The sequence below is a fragment of the Perna viridis genome, chromosome 9, assembly GCF_037379345.1.
Source record: "Perna viridis isolate PV_CMFRI_1.1 ecotype Kerala chromosome 9, ASM3737934v1, whole genome shotgun sequence".
Taxonomy (NCBI): domain Eukaryota; kingdom Metazoa; phylum Mollusca; class Bivalvia; order Mytilida; family Mytilidae; genus Perna; species Perna viridis.
Genome location: NC_142453.1, coordinates 18,777,087 through 18,796,380, shown reverse-complemented (window position 1 = coordinate 18,796,380; position 19,294 = coordinate 18,777,087). Strand labels below are relative to the sequence as shown.

The 19,294-nt window shown below is 32.7% G+C and overlaps 2 protein-coding genes across 3 annotated transcripts; one reads left to right on the top strand and one right to left on the bottom strand.

Annotated features, from left to right (window-relative positions):
* Positions 1–494: 494 nt before the first annotated feature.
* Positions 495–12,675, top strand: LOC148607189 (uncharacterized). Of its 2 annotated transcripts, none has more exons than XM_088546803.1 (13): positions 495–731; positions 1,140–1,288; positions 1,897–1,989; positions 3,159–3,318; positions 5,171–5,252; positions 6,608–6,769; positions 7,284–7,345; positions 8,241–8,378; positions 9,152–9,323; positions 9,764–9,871; positions 10,960–11,175; positions 11,421–11,622; positions 12,569–12,675. In XM_088546803.1, the coding sequence occupies exons 1-13, from the start codon at positions 538–540 to the stop codon at positions 12,601–12,603; spliced, it is 1,773 nt and encodes a 590-aa protein (XP_088402929.1). In that variant the 5' UTR covers positions 495–537; the 3' UTR covers positions 12,604–12,675. The 2 variants fall into 2 exon arrangements, with proteins under 2 accessions (XP_088402929.1, XP_088402928.1); XM_088546802.1 differs by lacking the exon at positions 5,171–5,252 and adding an exon at positions 4,581–4,665.
* A 215-nt stretch (positions 12,676–12,890) lies between these two features.
* Positions 12,891–19,009, bottom strand: LOC148607188 (noelin-3-like). The gene is made up of 2 exons (XM_088546804.1): positions 17,837–19,009; positions 12,891–16,109 (listed from the first exon to the last, which is right to left on the bottom strand). The coding sequence occupies exons 1-2, from the start codon at positions 18,483–18,485 to the stop codon at positions 15,262–15,264; spliced, it is 1,497 nt and encodes a 498-aa protein (XP_088402930.1). The 5' UTR covers positions 18,486–19,009; the 3' UTR covers positions 12,891–15,261.
* Positions 19,010–19,294: the final 285 nt, after the last annotated feature.

The following is a 19,294-nucleotide window of genomic DNA, read 5'->3' as shown; positions in this document are numbered from 1 at the left end:
TAGCGTATGGTAGATATATCTTTACATTGATGCAAGTATACAGTATGGACAATTTACGCCAGGACGATATAAGGTACTTGTCTGTCAATTGCCAAAGACAAACAAAGAAAGTCGGAGACGAAACAACAAACAATGTATAAGGACAATAATAACATAAACAGTTTGAATGAAATAAATTATTATGCTAACTTTAATCAAATGCAGGGCAACTGACAGGGACTGTGGTAAGATAAACTTTCTCTGCAGAAGACAACGAAAGCCAGCCGTGTTTTTGATGATACATATCTAGTCAAAAATAAATGTTCTCAAAGCCAAATAGTTAGTAGCATAGCTCTCAAACAATATATACTGATAAATAGACAATTTTACTAACAAAGCTTTTCGATCTGTAAACGCGTTACATTTCAATAGATAAAACCAGTATCATTCTTACATACAATGATAGAAAACCTACGATGTTTAATAGTTCAAAAAGATCAATCATGAAGTATAACTGATAAGACAAGGTAGTTGCAACCCAAAATTTAATTCAAGACAATGAATTTGTATGTAAGCGGAGTTTTGTTGCTTTCGTCGCTATTCGGACTTGTCAACGCTGTATCAACAAACCTTTTTAAAAATGGAGATTTTGAAAACCCAAACTCCATATTACCTTGGGAGTGTATAAGTTGTCAGGCAAGAGGAATACAGGATAGCTATGAAGGATTCTGGAGCGTAATGGTATCACAGAGGTACAGTTACTAATTGGTTCTCTTTTGGTCTGTAGTTTTTCAAAATGTATTTTTTTATATACAAATAAAACAATGGTTCATTAAGATATGAAATGCAATATTTGTAAAAATTAATCAAAGGAATAAGGATTAGAAAAGTATTCAAAAGAATACAATCACGCAATGAAACAAAAATAAATGAGGAACTCGGACTCCACCAAGACTGGGAGCATGGTCCAGGTGCATCGATAGGGTAAGTGCCATCTGCAGTTCTAGAAACACCCGCTGTGTCATGCCCGGGCTGAACGAAAGAGGAAAAGAAACTATGACAAAGAGAACTATCTAAACTAGATGTCATGGCATTGTAATGATTATTTAATCGATATTTTTTTTATCTCAGATCATGCAAATCCCTTGATTTATATTTAGAGATCAGAGTTTCTCAGCATTTAGACAGCCTTTGCAAACCACCAACGGCAATGAAAACTACATATTCAAATGTCACATCAAGTTCCTTAACAATCCACGTGACAAGATGTACGCCAATGTGCATGTCTATGTGACATATATTTATCGAGGTATCTAAAATATTACCGAGAAATATTTAAATAAATGCCTATTATCATACTAATTTCATTCTCGAAGTTGATATTTTTACCAAATTGTTCAGAGGGCAGCCCTTTCCTTTTTCCACTTCATGTTATTTTTCTTAACAGTTGAAATTATATCATATATCTCAATTCAGCAATGATATTAACAATCTACCGCCTTCATTTGAAAGTGCAAAAATGTAACTTAAATTCATATCATTAATCAAACAAATACCATTTGCAATGTATGTTCTACGAAAATAAATATATAAAACAACAACGAAGTCATAATAAGAACAAGAAATGTGATATCTATAATAAGGGCTAGCCTCCCCCCACCCCCCTCAAAAAAAGGCACCATCTATAACACAAGTATTGTGGTCGCATAAATTTGTATCAGTTCCAACAAAACTTATATAATATTTTACTGGTCCGCATCATGACCTAAGTTTTTTGGACGTTTTCCCCTACCATTGCCCCTGGCCCATACTTCCTCAAATTTCAGTGGATTTCGGTCGGCTTATTCATTCTTTAGTTTATTTCGTTAGACTTCCTTCAGTGTATATGTAATATCAAATTGATATTTATTTGAATAGGGAACTCCATAAAAGAGAGGTTTGTGGATATGCCGAGACAACGTGTCGCTTTTGACTGGACAGAAGTTGGCGGAGATGTTTATATCCCTGCCGGTGGGTATACATACAATTTTTGTGTAATGGTAATGAAAAAGTAGTGGAGAGTGAGATATCTAAACGCAAATACTGAAGATAATATGCTTGCAAAATTTATATGCAAAACAACTGAAATAAATACACAAGTGATCAGGGATTTGAAAAAAAACATTTGCAATATCAAAGTCACAAAATGGGTTTTGCCTTTGAAAAGAAACGTTAGGAACACCATAAGGGTAATATACGAAGAACAATTATCATCCAGAACAAAAGAACTGTACAACAGACACTAAAAATAAAATTGTATAGATAACCATTGCAAATTAATATTGTCAATGTAGTAGGTGTGTTTCAAATCGAATACAATTCACTACATATACACGCATATTTCGTTGATAAATAAATGATATTCATGAAATGGTGACAATATGGAAAGTTTATGACTTTAAACATTGAGGAAATAGAGAAACAATGTGCATATTTAAGATTGTGTTAGACAGATAAACGGCAAATTATGTAGACAAAGGACAGCAGGAATGAAGTATATTTTTTGTCTTTTTGCATGGTAAACTTTATTTTTTATTTATCCGAAAGATTTTCCCAATCCCCGTTGTTAGAAGGTTAACAGCTCAAAACGTATTTATTCTAGCATTTGCTACTTTCCGGGGATTTTGTCAAATGAAAATATTTGCAGTTGTCATTTTTGCAGTTTCAAGAAATGATAAACGTTATATAGTGCAAAAAATCAATTTTGCAGATACTATTTTTCGCAGTTTTCTGTCCACCATGAAAGCAGCGAAAAGTAGTACAACGCGAAAATTTATACGATTACAGTATCTATTGTGTTCGACTACAGAATGCGTCTAAAAACAAAATTATTTGAGACCATGGCCAAGGGGGTATATTAAGTAGGTACATGTGGTTCTGCCTTTTTCAAGTCGGTTGAAATATTAAAATCAAACACTTCAAACCACAATAATTTTAACTGACAATTGTCTGTTCTGTAAGGACTTTTTCCCTCACGTCATTGTTTTTAACTTTCACGCACTTTTGAAATATTTTCATTGTTGATGACGCGGGTGTTTTTAAAATGTTCAGATGATACGGATTTATATAATACTTGTATTTTTTACATGTTCATATCTATGATAGGGTAATAATGTGTAGTTCCTTTTTTTTTATTCTAGGTGTCCACGGGACATTTAGTGTCTCCGTAGAAATACCAGACCATGATGTCGACTATCTGATTGACAGTGCATCACTTATTCGAATGCCAAATGATGCAAATTGGCGAACCACAGCTAATTCTGAAATAGACAGACTTCGTAAAGCTACTCTTACTCTGATGTGAGCATTACGTTCATACGTTCATTAACTGGTACCTATATGAACTAGAAAATGCATTACCATAGCTTACTTTATTTTTCAATATTGTTAAATCGCCAAGAAAACACCTATGTAAGTACCAGTACATATAAACTTCAGACACTGCCTATGGTAAGGTGATTCATGGTGTAGAACCAATGGATCAGACGATGTGTTTTTAGTCAACATATACTATATTTTTAAATGACAATAGTCTTTTCTGTACGTAGATCGGTACTTTTGAGAAAACTACACTTCAATCTCCCACTAAAATCAACTAAATCAAACCAAATCAAGAACAATAAGTCTTGCAAAGTGCTAATTTCATGTACAATTTTATCTCAAAAGCGCAAACCCCAGATAAAAAAACAAAGACTGGTTATGTGATCTGTCACAGTTTGTGAACACGGAAGAAAACTGAATTTGGTAGGGTTTTTGACGTGCATTTATCACCTTTTCTCTGATTTTTATAAAGATTACTACTTAAATGGAGAAGAAAATAATCAAACCATACCAACAATGCATACACAGCCAAATGTGCCACATATGATACTATATGGTGCTAGATTCATATGATAATCATATGGTAATCATATGACAATCATATGATATTGAACATTCTAATATGGTAATTTTGGCTTAAAAACATATGATAATCATATGTATACAGAAAAGTATGATTATCATATGGTGCTCGATTTATATGATAATCATATGATGCAAGCCATATGACTCTCATGTGTGGCACATTTGCCTGTGTGGCGTGGGAAAGATCATGTCTGAATGCCATTCAGAATCTTTTGTTATGTTTTGCTTTGCACTTGTTTACGAGTCTTCTTCAAAGGATTGTGAGCGACTTTGATAAATCCTTATTTAGAAATATTATAATTTTTGAACTGGTTATAAGAGTAACCTGATTTGCGATGGCTTACAATCATATGCATTGAGGCATGCAAAGGCTCGACACAAAATACGAAAAAATGAAACACGACAAAAACGCTCGAACATTAATTGAAGATCGAATACAATGTTAAAGCCCTTAAAATCTACACGACATAAAAGATATGAAGATCCTTTACTGATACTTTTCGAGATAACAATATGCATATATCAATACTAAAGGCATTCCTTGCTTGCTAAATAATGCTTTATCAAGAAAAGAGACAAGCATTCATAGCACTTCCTAACCATTTTAAAGCTAGTTAACAAACAAAAATCTTTCATTGAGTTTGGTTTTATTTTAGCCCTATTCCACATCATAATAGTGACTACTACTGTAGCCAATATCATGGAAATTACTGCATTGATATCAGCAATATGTATGTTGAGGTACGATTCTCCTCGTAGTAAAGCAGGACATATTTGCATAGTTAGGGTGGTAGTTATAGATTTGTGTCCACTAGTGAGGTAACCACATGTCCATATTTTCACAGTAACTACTCTGTCGATACCTATTTATAGCATATTTTTGTCAAATCAAAATTGCCCATTTAAATTTCCCTTTCAAAATTATATACTTTTAAGCTTCATCCCTTGTTCTTTCTACGAAGTCTATTCAGTTATCATAAAAAGCCAGAGTAGTGATTTGGAGAATATGGAAATCATTGTTAAAGGTAAAGTGTGTAGGTTCAACTGTAGACCGGGTAATAAAGTATTATACAGTGAAACCCTGAGTAGACTATAAACCTGTCCAAACCATCACGTATTTAAGTCTCATCAAATCAATGTAAATGTATTTTGTACCTTTGGTTTTCCAAAAACCTGTCATAACCAAATAAACCCTACAATTCGGTTCCGTTTGACAGATTTCACTGTAGATTATTTTCTCATTTAGACCATATGGACATCATAGAAGCGACTACGATTGTAGACGATACTCATACAAATGTATTGATATTCATAACATGCATGTTGAGGTATGCTGTCTACCTCATGTAGTTGTATAAATAAGTTGATACTATTAAAAATATGTTCAATTGCAGTTGAACCTGCCGGAACTGAACTCTGAACTTTACGACACCTGTCAAATCCAGATAATTTGTACTTTTCCCAGTATCTTAACATCACTATAATTGTATTCTGAACATTGGTCAAGCGAGCATGTCTTATCCGAACCAATTTCAGTCTTACAACGTTTCCGTTTGGATAGGTTTCACTGTATCAAATTTCTGCAGGATGTTAAGTAAGGCAAATGTATATGGGTTTATTTAAATGTGTTAAGAGTAATCAATTAAACAAAGGTTATAGCGGTAATCAAAAGAATGTAATCCAGGGAAAAAGACTAGACATGGAAAACAGACATTCACAACAAAGAATATAAAATAACTAAAATCATACATACGAAGTAATAAAAGCAAAAGAGCAACTCGGAATCCACTAAAACTGGGAGTATGACCAAGGTGCACCGGTAGGGTAAGCGTCCTTTGCTTTTTGTGTGAATGGAAGACAAGAGTTTCGTATTTCCATTTAACTGCTGTTTCGTCCGATTTAATACTGAAGAGTTCACACTTCGCAACAAACTTATCGGATGCACGATGAAAGGAAAAATAAAGCTTGGCTTTTTAGAACTTATTCAAGTAGAATTTAGCCCTTTTCCGTGATTATGAATTATGCTCGATACAGAATATTTTAACGCAACACAACAAAATACACTAAATATTGCACTTCTATAATGCTTTTGTTTTGTTTTGTTGTGTTGTGTTTTGTTTTGTTTTGGTTTGGTTTGGTTTTTGTTTTTTTTTGTTTTTGTTTTTTGGTTTTTTGTAAATCAGAATTAAAAGTACTCTCAATATTCAGCTGAAGGATAATCTCCCTATAATATGCTTAATAAAATAACAGAGCTGTAGCCTTTACATTGATTTTATGTGAATAAAGGGATCTCTTACCACTTACTAGAGAACAAAAGATTGCTGAACAAGTGTAGCTCTAATTTAAGAATTACTAGATTTTGGTATGAATGATATTTTGCTGATGGATGGTTTAACATAGCCTGACCGATGTCTTTTCAATTTTAATGTATGCGACCTTTAATCTTGTCATGTATATTTCTATTCATTAAATTGTTTCAATTTCCATCTGCGTTAATCCTTAATCGAAATAGCTCAGTATAGGAAATTCTTTACAATTATTTATTAAGACTGTATCCATTTGTAAGAAAAAAATATTGATTTTGTTTCTTTTTCTATGACCATGATTTCAGTTCTTAAACATGAATTTAGAGATACTAAATCTAAACTTTGATGTGTGAAGTACGAATTTTCAATATTTTCAGATTAAACAAACTAAGAGCCAATATGCTTTTGGTTCATCGGTTATGCCAGAATATCTAGTTGGTAAGGATGAAGATGTCCGCTATAAACAGTTTGTTAACAAAAACTTTGAATGGACTTTGGTTCATGAACTGATGAATTGGAGTGGAATGGAACCCATGGATGTATGTATAACCAAATCAAGGCGCTGTGAATTTTTAATCATATCATATCTCGTGAACATACCTTCTAAATAAAGTATTTACAGCATTAGATCCTCTAAGAAAGTATTCACTCTTTATCTTTTAAATAAGGACCACGGGATATTCAAAAAATAGAAATTACAACAAATCATCGACATGGTCAATTTTAAACTGCTTTCAGTAAAATTATATGCGGCATGCATGGTTTTTGTAACATTTAGGAAAAAGCATGGCTACAATGGTCAGTTTTATGGTAACGACAAATTGAATGAGGCGTTTTTTAAGAATATATATTTAAATCCATTATGTTTTGGTTCATAACATTGCTGTAAACAAGAAAAACTTCCGTTTCGTGTTTAACATTTAAGTGTCTTAAACATTGTACCAGACGGGGTTGATTCGTTTGACTTTTGCTTAATGTTTCTTGTGTACCTTTAACCAATAAGATGTTTAACGATTTCCTTGACTTGAAACTTCTTTTTACTTTCTAATATAGGGGTCATTGTCAAATAACACACGTGATCTCAAAGACTTACTTCAACACATGGCATCAACGGAGTGAGTGCATACAATATTAATCAGTACAATTTTATCTTATAATCAGGCAGAAACTTGTACATTTCTTAATCCCATTTTTTTTAAATTAGAAAATCTTTTAGAAACTGTATTCTAGAATATGAGTATAAAAGAAAGTTGGTCACTGGATACATTAACACCTAAAATGTGTTTGCGTTCTGCAATAGAAAATTAGAAAGGGAAAATTTCAAGCCAAACTTTTTTCCACTATAACCAGTCAAAATATATTTCAGACCCAAGGAAATGAACACAGTAAAAGTTGTTTTATGGCGTTACGAAATGTATTTGAACAGTATCTTCAATTTTTTTGAGATATGATAAATAATTCCTGTCCGTTTTTTTTTTGTTTTTTTTGTGTGTTTTGTTTTTGTTTTTTCTAACAGACCAATATTTAATTTTTACATTGAAGTGTTTTATTAATTATAATGGTTTAATAATTGGTGGAAAAGCATACGCCACCATGAATTGAAGCATAAACATTTAGTCAAATAAGGACTGTATAGACATGTACAATTTTGTTTACACAAATACAAGTGAGTTGAAAGAGTAATCAAGGAACCAAGGTTATAGCGGTGATCAAAAGAATGTAATCCAGGGACAAAGACCAGACATGAAACAAGCATCTCTTGTTAACCAAGTAAATGTGGGTATCATTTTGCCAAGCACACACAAAACATTATTTCATCCCCGAAAATATTCGTTTTAACAAGTTTCCATTACCATAAGGTCATGAGCTAGCTCATTAAGGTACGGTGCTAAACAGTGGTGTATCAAACATATTTAACAAATATAAAATTATTACAAAAGTTTTAATAGTTAACCGTATTACTAATAACAGTATGTTACTGTTTTCAAACTTTATCGTTTTCCTTTTCAGTAAGAAAACCTGGGGAAGTGGTTTATTTTCTGCTCTAAGGGAGGAAAATCCAGAATGGCTGACGCAAATTTCTGTTCGTGATTTTAGAGCGTCAATACAAGAAAGAATTAATCAAACTGCAGAGGAAATAGGTGGAAGGTATATATAACCTAATACTTCTTCCTTTTATACTAATTGTAAACACAAGTATTTATAAAAAAAAATGTCATAAATATTAACAGTTCAGTTCTCTAATACCTGCACTATCAAATATGTGGCTAATCTAGCGGTTTGGGGGATTGGTTCATTAAGAAAATGCATATTTTTTGAAAATGTGATAATAATAGCCAGGGACTCCTGTATCAAAATTCCATGATACGCCACTGTTTTTTAGGTATCTAATGAAGTAATTGTTTGTTTTACTGTACCCTAACTAATCAGAAATAGAACAGTTCGCTAATTATTGTGTCCGTCGTTTTGCTCCGTTTACCAGAAAGCAATATGGTTTCTTCTACCACACAAATAATTTGCCCATCTTCGCTTCTTTTTTTTTTATCTCAATTACCTTTTAATTTGGCTTTGCAAATTAAAATGCTGGCCATCAAACCTTCATCACATTCCTGTCAGCTAAAAAGCAGTTCTGACAGTGTAACATTATGATGTTGAAATACAACAATTTGTTACCGTTGTTTTGCCATATACTTTTAGATTTAGTTTTTATTCAATGTGTGATTTGCAGTTCTACTCATTTTCTAGTTTGATCAAATTTAGGTAGGGATAAGACAACATTATGTTTAACTGATTATTTTCGTATTTGCATACATTTTATCAAAATTTGTCCATTGAGTGTTTGTTTTCCGTTTATTTTTTGTGTAATAAAATAAAAAATCAGAATTTATAACGGAAGTTTCTTTTTCATTTTGTTCTTCTAGATTTGAGAATTTAGATGTGTATCGAGACATGCTAAAAGACGATTTCTTTGAACGTATAACACAGTCACCAAATATATCAATAGAGCTATTTAGGCTTGCTAACGAAGCCTTCCGCACGGAAAGACTTCTTCTTGACGAAGAAGATGTGTTCAGTAGTAGTTTACACACAACAGTAAGTAGAATAAAAAAGCTAAATACTCCTTACACCGACATGAAGCATACAAATTTCGCATGTTGTCATACTTAGTCTTATATGTGACACATGCATGTCATTATTAATTCTGCAAATTAATTATATTAATATGAAAAGTGGTATATATGATTTAATTTTATGCTTTTAAAATTTTGTTGTTTTTTTATGAATTCCACAAATACTTTACAAAACATTCCATTGTACAAAAAGATGCCAAAACAGGATGGTCTAGTTAGCCAATATAAAAATGATGTCATGTCATATAAATTTGGTTAGTTTTTCAACTATCAGTAATTCTAACAAGGTCTGGTATTGGGCAAAACTTGTTGCCTGCATACTAAGTATCTTTGGTATTAGAATTTCTTTATAAAATTTTTAGTAGTATTTATTTTCATATATCTGAAACATTTTCATTTTAGGCATACAGAAATATGGCGAAGAGATTCAGAGCCACTAAGGTTCCTGTTGACGGACTTGGCATCATTGCAGTTTTTAATACAAGTGACGTTGACATGGATGTTTTAAAGGTACAGAAACTTAATACTTAATATCCACACTGAGTAACTTTTTTTCAAAGGAAGAACCAATGTAATTCTTCTTAGTTCTTGGTGTAATGCTATAAGTATTGATTTGCATTTCCTTTCAAAAGGTTGGTAATGCGTATCGGTTAAAACTAAAATATATAATTCGTCGTAATTCGAATTTATTATGACGTTTGCAGTATTTTAATTGATTGTTCCCCGAAAGAAATGTCATTTTGCTTATATCTCTGATAAGCCTTTTATAAAGAAGCTGTCTTGTAATGTTTCCTTTTTAATTAAATACAAGACATAATGATTAAATTTGATAATCCATGCGTTGAAATAGATGACAATGCGTCTCTGTAAACTCACGATATACTGAAGTCCTGCTGGTGCTATAGAATTAAAGGAACACAATGATTACTGTATCCATTAGATAAATACCGAAGCATACAATTCTTGGGAAACAAGATATTTCATTTTGCTTCTCTGCGTTTATTTGCAAAATATTTTGGAAGGTCATTGGTACTCGTTAATGCAATACTTAGAATATTAGATTGTACCCTTAACCTATTCGATTCTAACATTCATTCTAATTTATTGTCATGGTGATAACGTACATGTAAGGATTATTTTGTGCTAAAAAGAAACCTTTTTCATTATTACATATAACGGACACCGTTTTCTTTAATTTCGTAAGTCACTCTAAGTGAGTTAGTTATTCTTTGCTTGCGTTAGATCTGTTTTAAGTTGCCTAAGTTTCGTACAGAAAAGTGCAGGATTACAGTCAATAAGTGATCAAATTTCAATAGCCGTGATAGAAGACATATCCATGTAGACAGACACTAAAACAAACAGAAAAGAATACTACTAAACAAGAATATAACACACAGAGAATATAAACGTAAATGTTCAAATCAGGTCGCCATAACACGCCCATCAAAAGTAAGATATACCGAATAGGTAAACGTCATCTACATTTTCAATTAGTTTAAGCCATGTCGTATCTGGTATTTTTTGTAGGAACATGGTGGGGATTGGCATGTTAATCTTGAACAGTTTTCTTTACAGTATTTTATTCTTTCCCTTTTTAGTACCGACTAGACAAACTTGCTGAAGTTGGATATCCTCTGTGGGTGTCAAGTATTTCTATTCATAACAATAATGTCAATGTTCGCGCTAGTATACTTGATGATATCATGACGTTCCTGTATTCAAGACAGGAAGTGAAAGGAATCTGTTTTGATGGCGTATGGGATGGAGAGGCGTCATCTTTTGATTCTTCATTGGCATCTGGAGGCAACTTCGCGGTAATTATTATTATTTTCTGCTTTTGATTATATTGCTAGGTTTTATTGTAAGTTTGATAGAACGATAATGAAAAAGAATGTTTATAGTGAGAAAAACAAATGGTATGTTTAGATTGACAATAACGTATTTATACTTTTTAACTCTTTTTCCATAATATGTATGTTGATTATAACCTGAAAAAATAAGGGAAATTTTAGATGGTTTTAATGAACAGTATAACAGTATAGCAATACCAAAACTGTAGATGAATGCAGCTGGTAGAGTTTATGAGAATCGTTGGCATACTCACGCAACATATGGATTCAGAAGTAGAATATCACACAGGGTTTATAAAGGAAACTACGATATAATAATCAAAAATGGACGGAATGGAAGCCCTATCCATATACATCATGTCACTGTTGGTGACTCTGGGTTGTCTTTGAATATCCATGTCACAGGCCAAGGTGAGTTCAACGTTCGAAGTCCACTTTAAACGCTGCAGCCAGCCTTCTCGGGAAATATTTAATGCTTTTACATGACGTAACTGATTGTTAAACGAGTATGATTTGAATTACACCCGAGAATGTCGAAAGGCCTGTCTGCAGCGGTTAGTACGAGAGGTAACAGGATGTAAGACAGGATGTAAATTTTCACTGGAGGATAAACTACCGTAATTGTATATGACGATGCTATTTTGTAATGCTTTTTTCTAAATCAAACTAAAATTTATGCTAATGTTAGAAGTTAATCAAGAGAACAAAGATTCTAGCGAAAATCAAAATAATGTACCAGAAAACCGGACATGGAAAACAGACGAACACAACAAAAGAACACGAAATAACTAAAATAATACATACAAAGTAACAAAAGTAAATGAGCAACTCGGACTCCACTAAGAACTGGAAGCATGAACCAGGTGCATCAATAAGGTAAGCGTCCTCTGCTTTTCTAGAACCACCCGCCGAGTTGTTCATAAAAAGTGAAGTTCGGAGTAGACGAAAGAGGAAAGGAAAACTATTTTTTCCGATTTTGTGGTGCAGATGTAGACACCGTAACGATCCACGAGTTCATGATGACAACCATAAAACTTCTGTAGTGATGATTTTACTCTTGCAACAACATAACCCTGTTTCAGAAGCCTATTTGTTAGTGGTCTAGCTCGATACAAAAAGTATTGTGTTGTTACGGCAAGCTCCAGCGTAACGTATGAGTTGTGATATGAAAACTCCATACGAAGGAAATTATGTCATACAAATGTTTAATTGTCCTCAACATAATAAATGAATTTTTTATACTTTTTAGAATAAATCATACATAATGTATCAACACTGTATAAAAATCGACATCGTAACAGATTAAGATGAGCTTCTATAAATTAGAATGGTTCTTTTATTTTTTTATTTATTTCAGGTCAAAACTACCGCGTGTCAAATGTTGTTGGGTGATAAACACAACATCATAATACCTATGAACCGCGCAAATCATATAGTTGACAAAAATATAGTTGGAACATTTCATGTCTTCCTTATGCATCATACATACAAATAATTCCTATCATGGTACCAAATATTAAGTATGACATCTCATCTATATTAAAAGTTCCGTCTTAATGTAAGTACTGTGACTGTAGATATTGCATCTTGCAACCATTTAGTTTAAACGAACTATTTTTTTCTCTGGTTTCGAAATTCTTCTTGGGAGCAAATCACAAGTTAAGGAAGGTAAAACAAAATGGCTTCGATATCTATTTTATTCCAAAGAGTTTGTTCTTTACTTTTAAGGCACCACCACAAAAAGTGGCGGACGTCCTACAGTGTTAAGAATTCAAATTGAATAACACCTATCGAACAGAAAAATACAATGACTATTAGTTATGGTTCTTGCTGATAGATAAGTTATAGGTTTTTGGTGTCAATTATGGAAGTTGCTACTTCCTCTCAAGTGTTTGGACTTTATTACATGATATTGTTTTACTTCTCAAGACAGTCGATATCTTTCAACACCAAAAAAAAAAAAAAAAATAAATAAATAAACACAAACATATAGTTATCAAACTACATTTTTCTTCAAAGATGTTTAATTTTAAAAGTGAAAACAAATGCTAATAAAGAACATAAAAACCGTATGTTCATAATCACAGACATTGTTTTGTTTCCAAATTAAAACGAAATTTTCGTAGGTAAACACTATTTCACAACGATGAGAACATAAGCATTGCAAACTACGAACCAATGTATACGAGTTGCATATTTCAATAGGTCTAGTTATTTCTACTATTAACGTATTAATCGGTATAATAAGTTATTGTTTAAGTACTTCTCTGTGTAATGATCAGGCAAAATGTGTATTAAGTGTGACACATGAAGGAAATAAAAACAACCAACAAAGTGTTTATGAAGTTTGCATTTCGATAGGTCACATTTAGATCAAATGCACTATGGAAAATGGTGGTAAAATTTACAGCACTTCGTTTCTTATATAAGCAGTTAACAAATATTAATGTCAAGGATGCTTCAGTATAAATTAAAATAACTTTTCGGTTGTAATCTAGACGTATTGAATGTATCTGAGGTATAAAAGAAAAATTGAAAAAGAAAATGTATAACCCGATGCCTGTTTCTTATACAAATGGTACTTAAGTGCAACAAACACATTCATTATGATTTCATGATGCCTATGGATGCTAACCAAATTTTCTACACTCTGTTTAGCCAATATAAACGAAGTTTAAATACATCAGTTTTAACATTTAGTAGATGTGTTCTTGATAATAAAATAAAATCGGCAAAAAAGTTAAATGGACAATGCAATTCGTCAGCATTTATAGTTCTATAAATTTATCCGTCTTCAAATGTGATTCTGTAATTTGGGCAAATCAATAGATGAACTCCCACTGAACTCAGAATTTAAGATAAATAGGCAAACTGTCATTTAAAGATTGCAATAAGATGGATTTCATCGTGAAAAAAAGCTCCGACAAGTTATGATAATAATAACAAAAAGCATCTACAAAGACAAAATATTCAATAATATTAGGCCTCATAGAATAAAATTAGGGTTCGGCTTTCAAGCTAAAAGTAATAACGATATGTACATTTGGAATAAAAATATCCCAATATTTCATTACGAACACTTAGACGCCTTTTATTTCCGTCAATACTTACTAAATACTGGTTAATTGTTATATTAGAGTAATACAGAATTCTGAAATACATGTTGATTAGACCTGTCATAGAAGGTAGAAATATGTGTCCGGACAAGAAAGACTTATCAGATGATTCAACGATGTAAATGTTTCCATTATTTTTCGGAAATAACTAATTCAAATTCCTGCTCTATTTTACGCCAGTTGACCTCAACGTTAACGGAGAACTCTTCTGAAACAGAAGGAGATGTATAGATGCTCGAATAGAAAAACAAACAGTTGTTAATGGGTAATAACAATACTATTGAACTGATACAATCTACAATAGGCAATATCCATAAATATTAGTCAAAAAGAAAAGGCCGTATTAAAATGACAATATCAAGGAAAAAACAGCAAAGTTTGAAACAGTTCTGACATGGTACATGCATGTCCGATGGAAATGTGGATATTCGAGTTTGTTCACTAACTTTTGTGATGTAAATAGTTTATAAGTGTTACGGGAAATATGTCCTTTAAAATTCCTTTTCTCAATACAAAAATAACATTTAGATGTTTTAAGATTGAAAATCTAACTACAAAATAATACATAAATATTTCGAAAAATCTAAAGCCTAATGCAATATTCATCATTTGTAACCAAATCTACTAGTAACACTATCAAATGTTAAAAAAAACCAATGCATTCATATAATTGTAAAATTCTAATTGGTTGTTTACACCGTTCCGACTTCGAGACATTTCATAACAACAGCCATACTAAAATGTTCTGATTACTTCAAGACCATCTGTCATTCCTTGTATTATTTCTCTCTAAGTGCATCTGACGTTCTATTTATCAACTTGCTTTAATTAAATCTACAATCGCACATCATTCTTTCTCTTGTGAAAAACAATTCTACTTATTCAATAAGGAACGATATGAGCTGAATAATTTACAGTGCTGGCCCATCGAAGATCAATTCTTTCGCCTTTTTCTTGATTTTCTTCTTTTGACTCGATTCGTTCCAACCTCTAAAGGATAAAACATTTTTGATAACGTAGAATAAACTTCTATGCGACCATGATTCCATGCATACAACTTCTTGTTTATTGGATTATAATCCAACATGTAGTTTTTGGCAAATTTGTCATCAATGGTATTCGGAAAAATAATTTGATCAGGGCTTAAAACTTTACTACCACCATTGTTCGTGTTAAAAGAATACTTAATAAAAGTTGGAATATTTTCGTATGAATCCGTCGCATACATTATACCGCAAATCATAAAAGCGTTTCCAACTTTTGTTTTGGGGATGTTTGTTACCCACGTTTCCGTAATTTCCAGAGTCTCGTCATTTAGTTTTACAATAACAATATTACCATTGGAATAGGAAGTTGCATGAATTACCCACAATCCTTTTTCGTCAACGGCAAAATCAACATCTGTAAATTTTCCGCTCTGGTACGGGTACTTATTATGGAATCCAGCATGCTCTAAGGATAGCTCCTTCTCCCATTTCTTCTGCAAGAGATTGTACTTTACAATTTTATTACTCATGGCCTTTTGACAGAACAGAGCATTTTTGTACACAACGTGCCCTGTGCCTTCGCAGAAGAAAGGAAGACGAAACGTTTCTTTGTCTGCATCATACTTGAGCATGTCTATTGACTTGTATTGGTATATTTCATTAATATCGCTATAGCCGTATGTCACCCATATCTGTCCTCCAGGTATTGGGTCAACTGAAATGCTACCCTGGGCAATACCAACTGGAATCTCTACATTGTTACCGGAGATTGAAACGAGCTCCTGTGGGCAAAAGTCTGGAATAGAAAGGCATAAAATGAGCGTGCCAAAAGACACACCATGATTTAGATTTCAAAAATTAAAAAAAAAAAAAACCTTAAACCTAAATAATTGTATGTTTATTTGCTTCTTGCAAAGATCTGATGTCGAAGAGGAGGGGGGGATATATATTTTTGATAAATACAAATCCTTTCCAATAATTAAATTCATATTCTTGTTCGGTGATATTTGATTTAATTCCTCGGTTAAAGTTTTTTTTATCTTAACTTGAGACCTTAACAAAGGGATTTTAGCACAATGCTATTTTTCAGACGCAGTCGGTATAGTTTCACTTTTTACCCTTTGCCCTTACAGACCCTCTTCCATCGAAACGCAAGTCACCTGATCGCAATTCTGTTTCTCGAATGGCCAAATACTAACTTAGTGGCGTTCGAAAAAAAAATTGTATCGAAAATTGAAATCGCGTGCCATGTGTTACTGTCGCAAATTACAAGTAAAAAGAAACCAAATTTTACTGCGTCAGCTATCTTTTTTTTTTATAGTTTTACATGTAGACTTATGACATGATATTTGAATAAATTTCCTAATAATATCTATTTCTTCAATATATGCAAATTAATTATCGCCATCATAAAATGTAAGTGTAATTTATTATCATAGTAAACTGTTTCTAATTCACGAACCATTTAACAAGGGCGGGAAAAGTTTACAAATTATCGTTAATTTTCAGACTCTTAGATCTCGAGAAAATTAATATTTACCTTGCGATTAATTTACGAGTCTTTTAAAACGATTCAGTGATTGATAATAGAAATAAACAATGTCATCGCAATGTTCACAACACAAGTAAACTGAGTAAATCAAAATAATTTACGATAGCAGCTGTTTGTAACAAACAAGCAGCAGATCCCATGTGTTTGAAATATAGAAATCTACGCAATCTTAACTGAAAGATGACACTAATTGCTCAAGAAATTATGTAACTCTCTTTTATAACAGAAGTGGGAAAACCAGCACAAAAAAAGACATAAAACATCAAATAACGATGGGTGAAACAATGCTCCACTTAAAGAAGATTAGTGCAACAAGGACGATAGTTAGTAATAGATGGTTATGGAGAATTAATATCGTATCTAGACATAGTACGTCAGACCTTTCAAAACTCGTATTTTGTGTTGAGGACATAAGGGCAGACATTCTTAAATTTTTGTCAGGCCGGACACTTTCTACGAAAGCAAAGATAAATGGCTACAAAGCTGTCAGTCACTCGGTCAGACGCGTTAAAAACGTCAAAAGGTCAAGCTTATTTTTTAGGTGTTGTATCACTATTCGAATGCCCATCGATGGACACATTTTTGCTATTCAATTGGTTGTCAAGACATCTGGACTGTACAAAGTAGAAAATAAGTAACAAACATGAAAGTAGAATATTTCATTAAATATAGAGCCAAATGGACAAACAAAAAATGTATATTTTAAAGATATTAGAGAAGTTTAGCTGAACAATCTTTAATTAGAAATGAAATGAAATGCCAAATACTTTCTATGCGTTGTTCTTTTTTATGCGAAAAACTAATCGTAAATTCAAACACTCAACATGCTAATATGTTACTCGTTAAAAAAATCTTTAAAATCCTAGCCTGATATATGACTCGTGGACGGATTAGCATTCAAATCACAAAAACTAAGAATCTCTATACCTAATCTTTGTTGGTAGGGCATTAGTTCTTTACAAACACATTACCTGTTTTCCTTTCAATCTTTGTCACGTTTGCCTTAGCGAGGCTAGCCAATATAAGTAAAAAGTCTTCTTGAACTTGGTCATTCATGGCCAGTTGACTCCGAACTGCCTTTTGTGATGACGTAGCTATTGACGTGATCATTTCAACCATTTCTTTCATCTCAGCGTTTAAAGCAAGCATCGCGTAATGCAGATATGTATACTGATTCTGTAAGGCCGCAACCATCGCCTCTCGCATGAGGGGTGACGTTGGTGGGTATTGTTTGATATTATCTAAATCATTCCGAAGGCAGTTGTCTCCGGATGCCAAAGATGAAGTTATGTTTTCCAAATTTTCCATGCGCGTTCCCATGTTAGATTTCATACGCTTAAGTAGTCTAGCCGCGTCTTTTAATTTCTTCGTCGACTTGCTGCTAAATCGGTCAGATATGTCTTTACTTGGGCCACGACTTTCGAACCATAATTTGTCATCAGGATCTTGAATAAGGCTTATTGATCCTTCCTTTTCCTTTATTGTTAATGAAACATTTTTAGAACATGAAACTAGAATTAAATTATTTTCCATGTCAAACTCGTACTTGCAGTCATCGTTTTTTACAGGAATTGCTGCATTTGCGGAGACAAGAATTACTGCAACTGTTATCCAAAACATGCCTTATTTCCTACGCCTGTAGCTCTATTTGATAATTTGTGTTCAATACATAGGCGATTTTCCTTTGAAGAAACTTCCTTCAGTTTGCTGAATCCATCAACAAGCAGACGATATTTTACGACGTATATAATGTCCTGCAATATTATTCCGATAATTTACTCTGCGATAATATTAAAATCGTCATAAATCACTGAAACGATTCCAATCGTACCTAATAAGTAAGCCATATGTCCTTTGTGAGATGAATCTATTTTCTATGCATAAATACTTGCTTTTTTGTCCCGTCCTAAGCACCCATAACGTTCGTTGTGTGTCTCACTCAAACAAACAATAAAGTTCTTTTGGGGATTGATGCAGTTGCACAATAAGTAACTATTGGCTTTCTGAAACCACTTTGTCAGAACTCGAGAATACTTTACTTAGAATGCCAAAACAATTACCTTAATTGAAAGTTATGGATTTATTCCAATTATTATTCGTTTGCCACTTGAAACTTTCTGCCAGACCGATTAATATCTAAATAAATTGTAAAGCCAGGGAGTGCGACTGGGAGTTAAATTATTCATCTATTTAATTACGTTAACTGGTATGAGTAAACGAGATGTTATAGAAAATAAACACAATTGGAGAAAAATCGATACTTTTGCTTTCATCAAGTGTGCAATATACGGTTAATAAGCACCAAAGGAAGTTGTAAAACTTTTCCATAAAGTATAAGTTTATTTTTCAATATTTGCAAGTACAATATTCCAAAGGGAAACCTATAAATATCGAGCAAAATGCAACATTTCAGCGCGTTGTATGGTCAT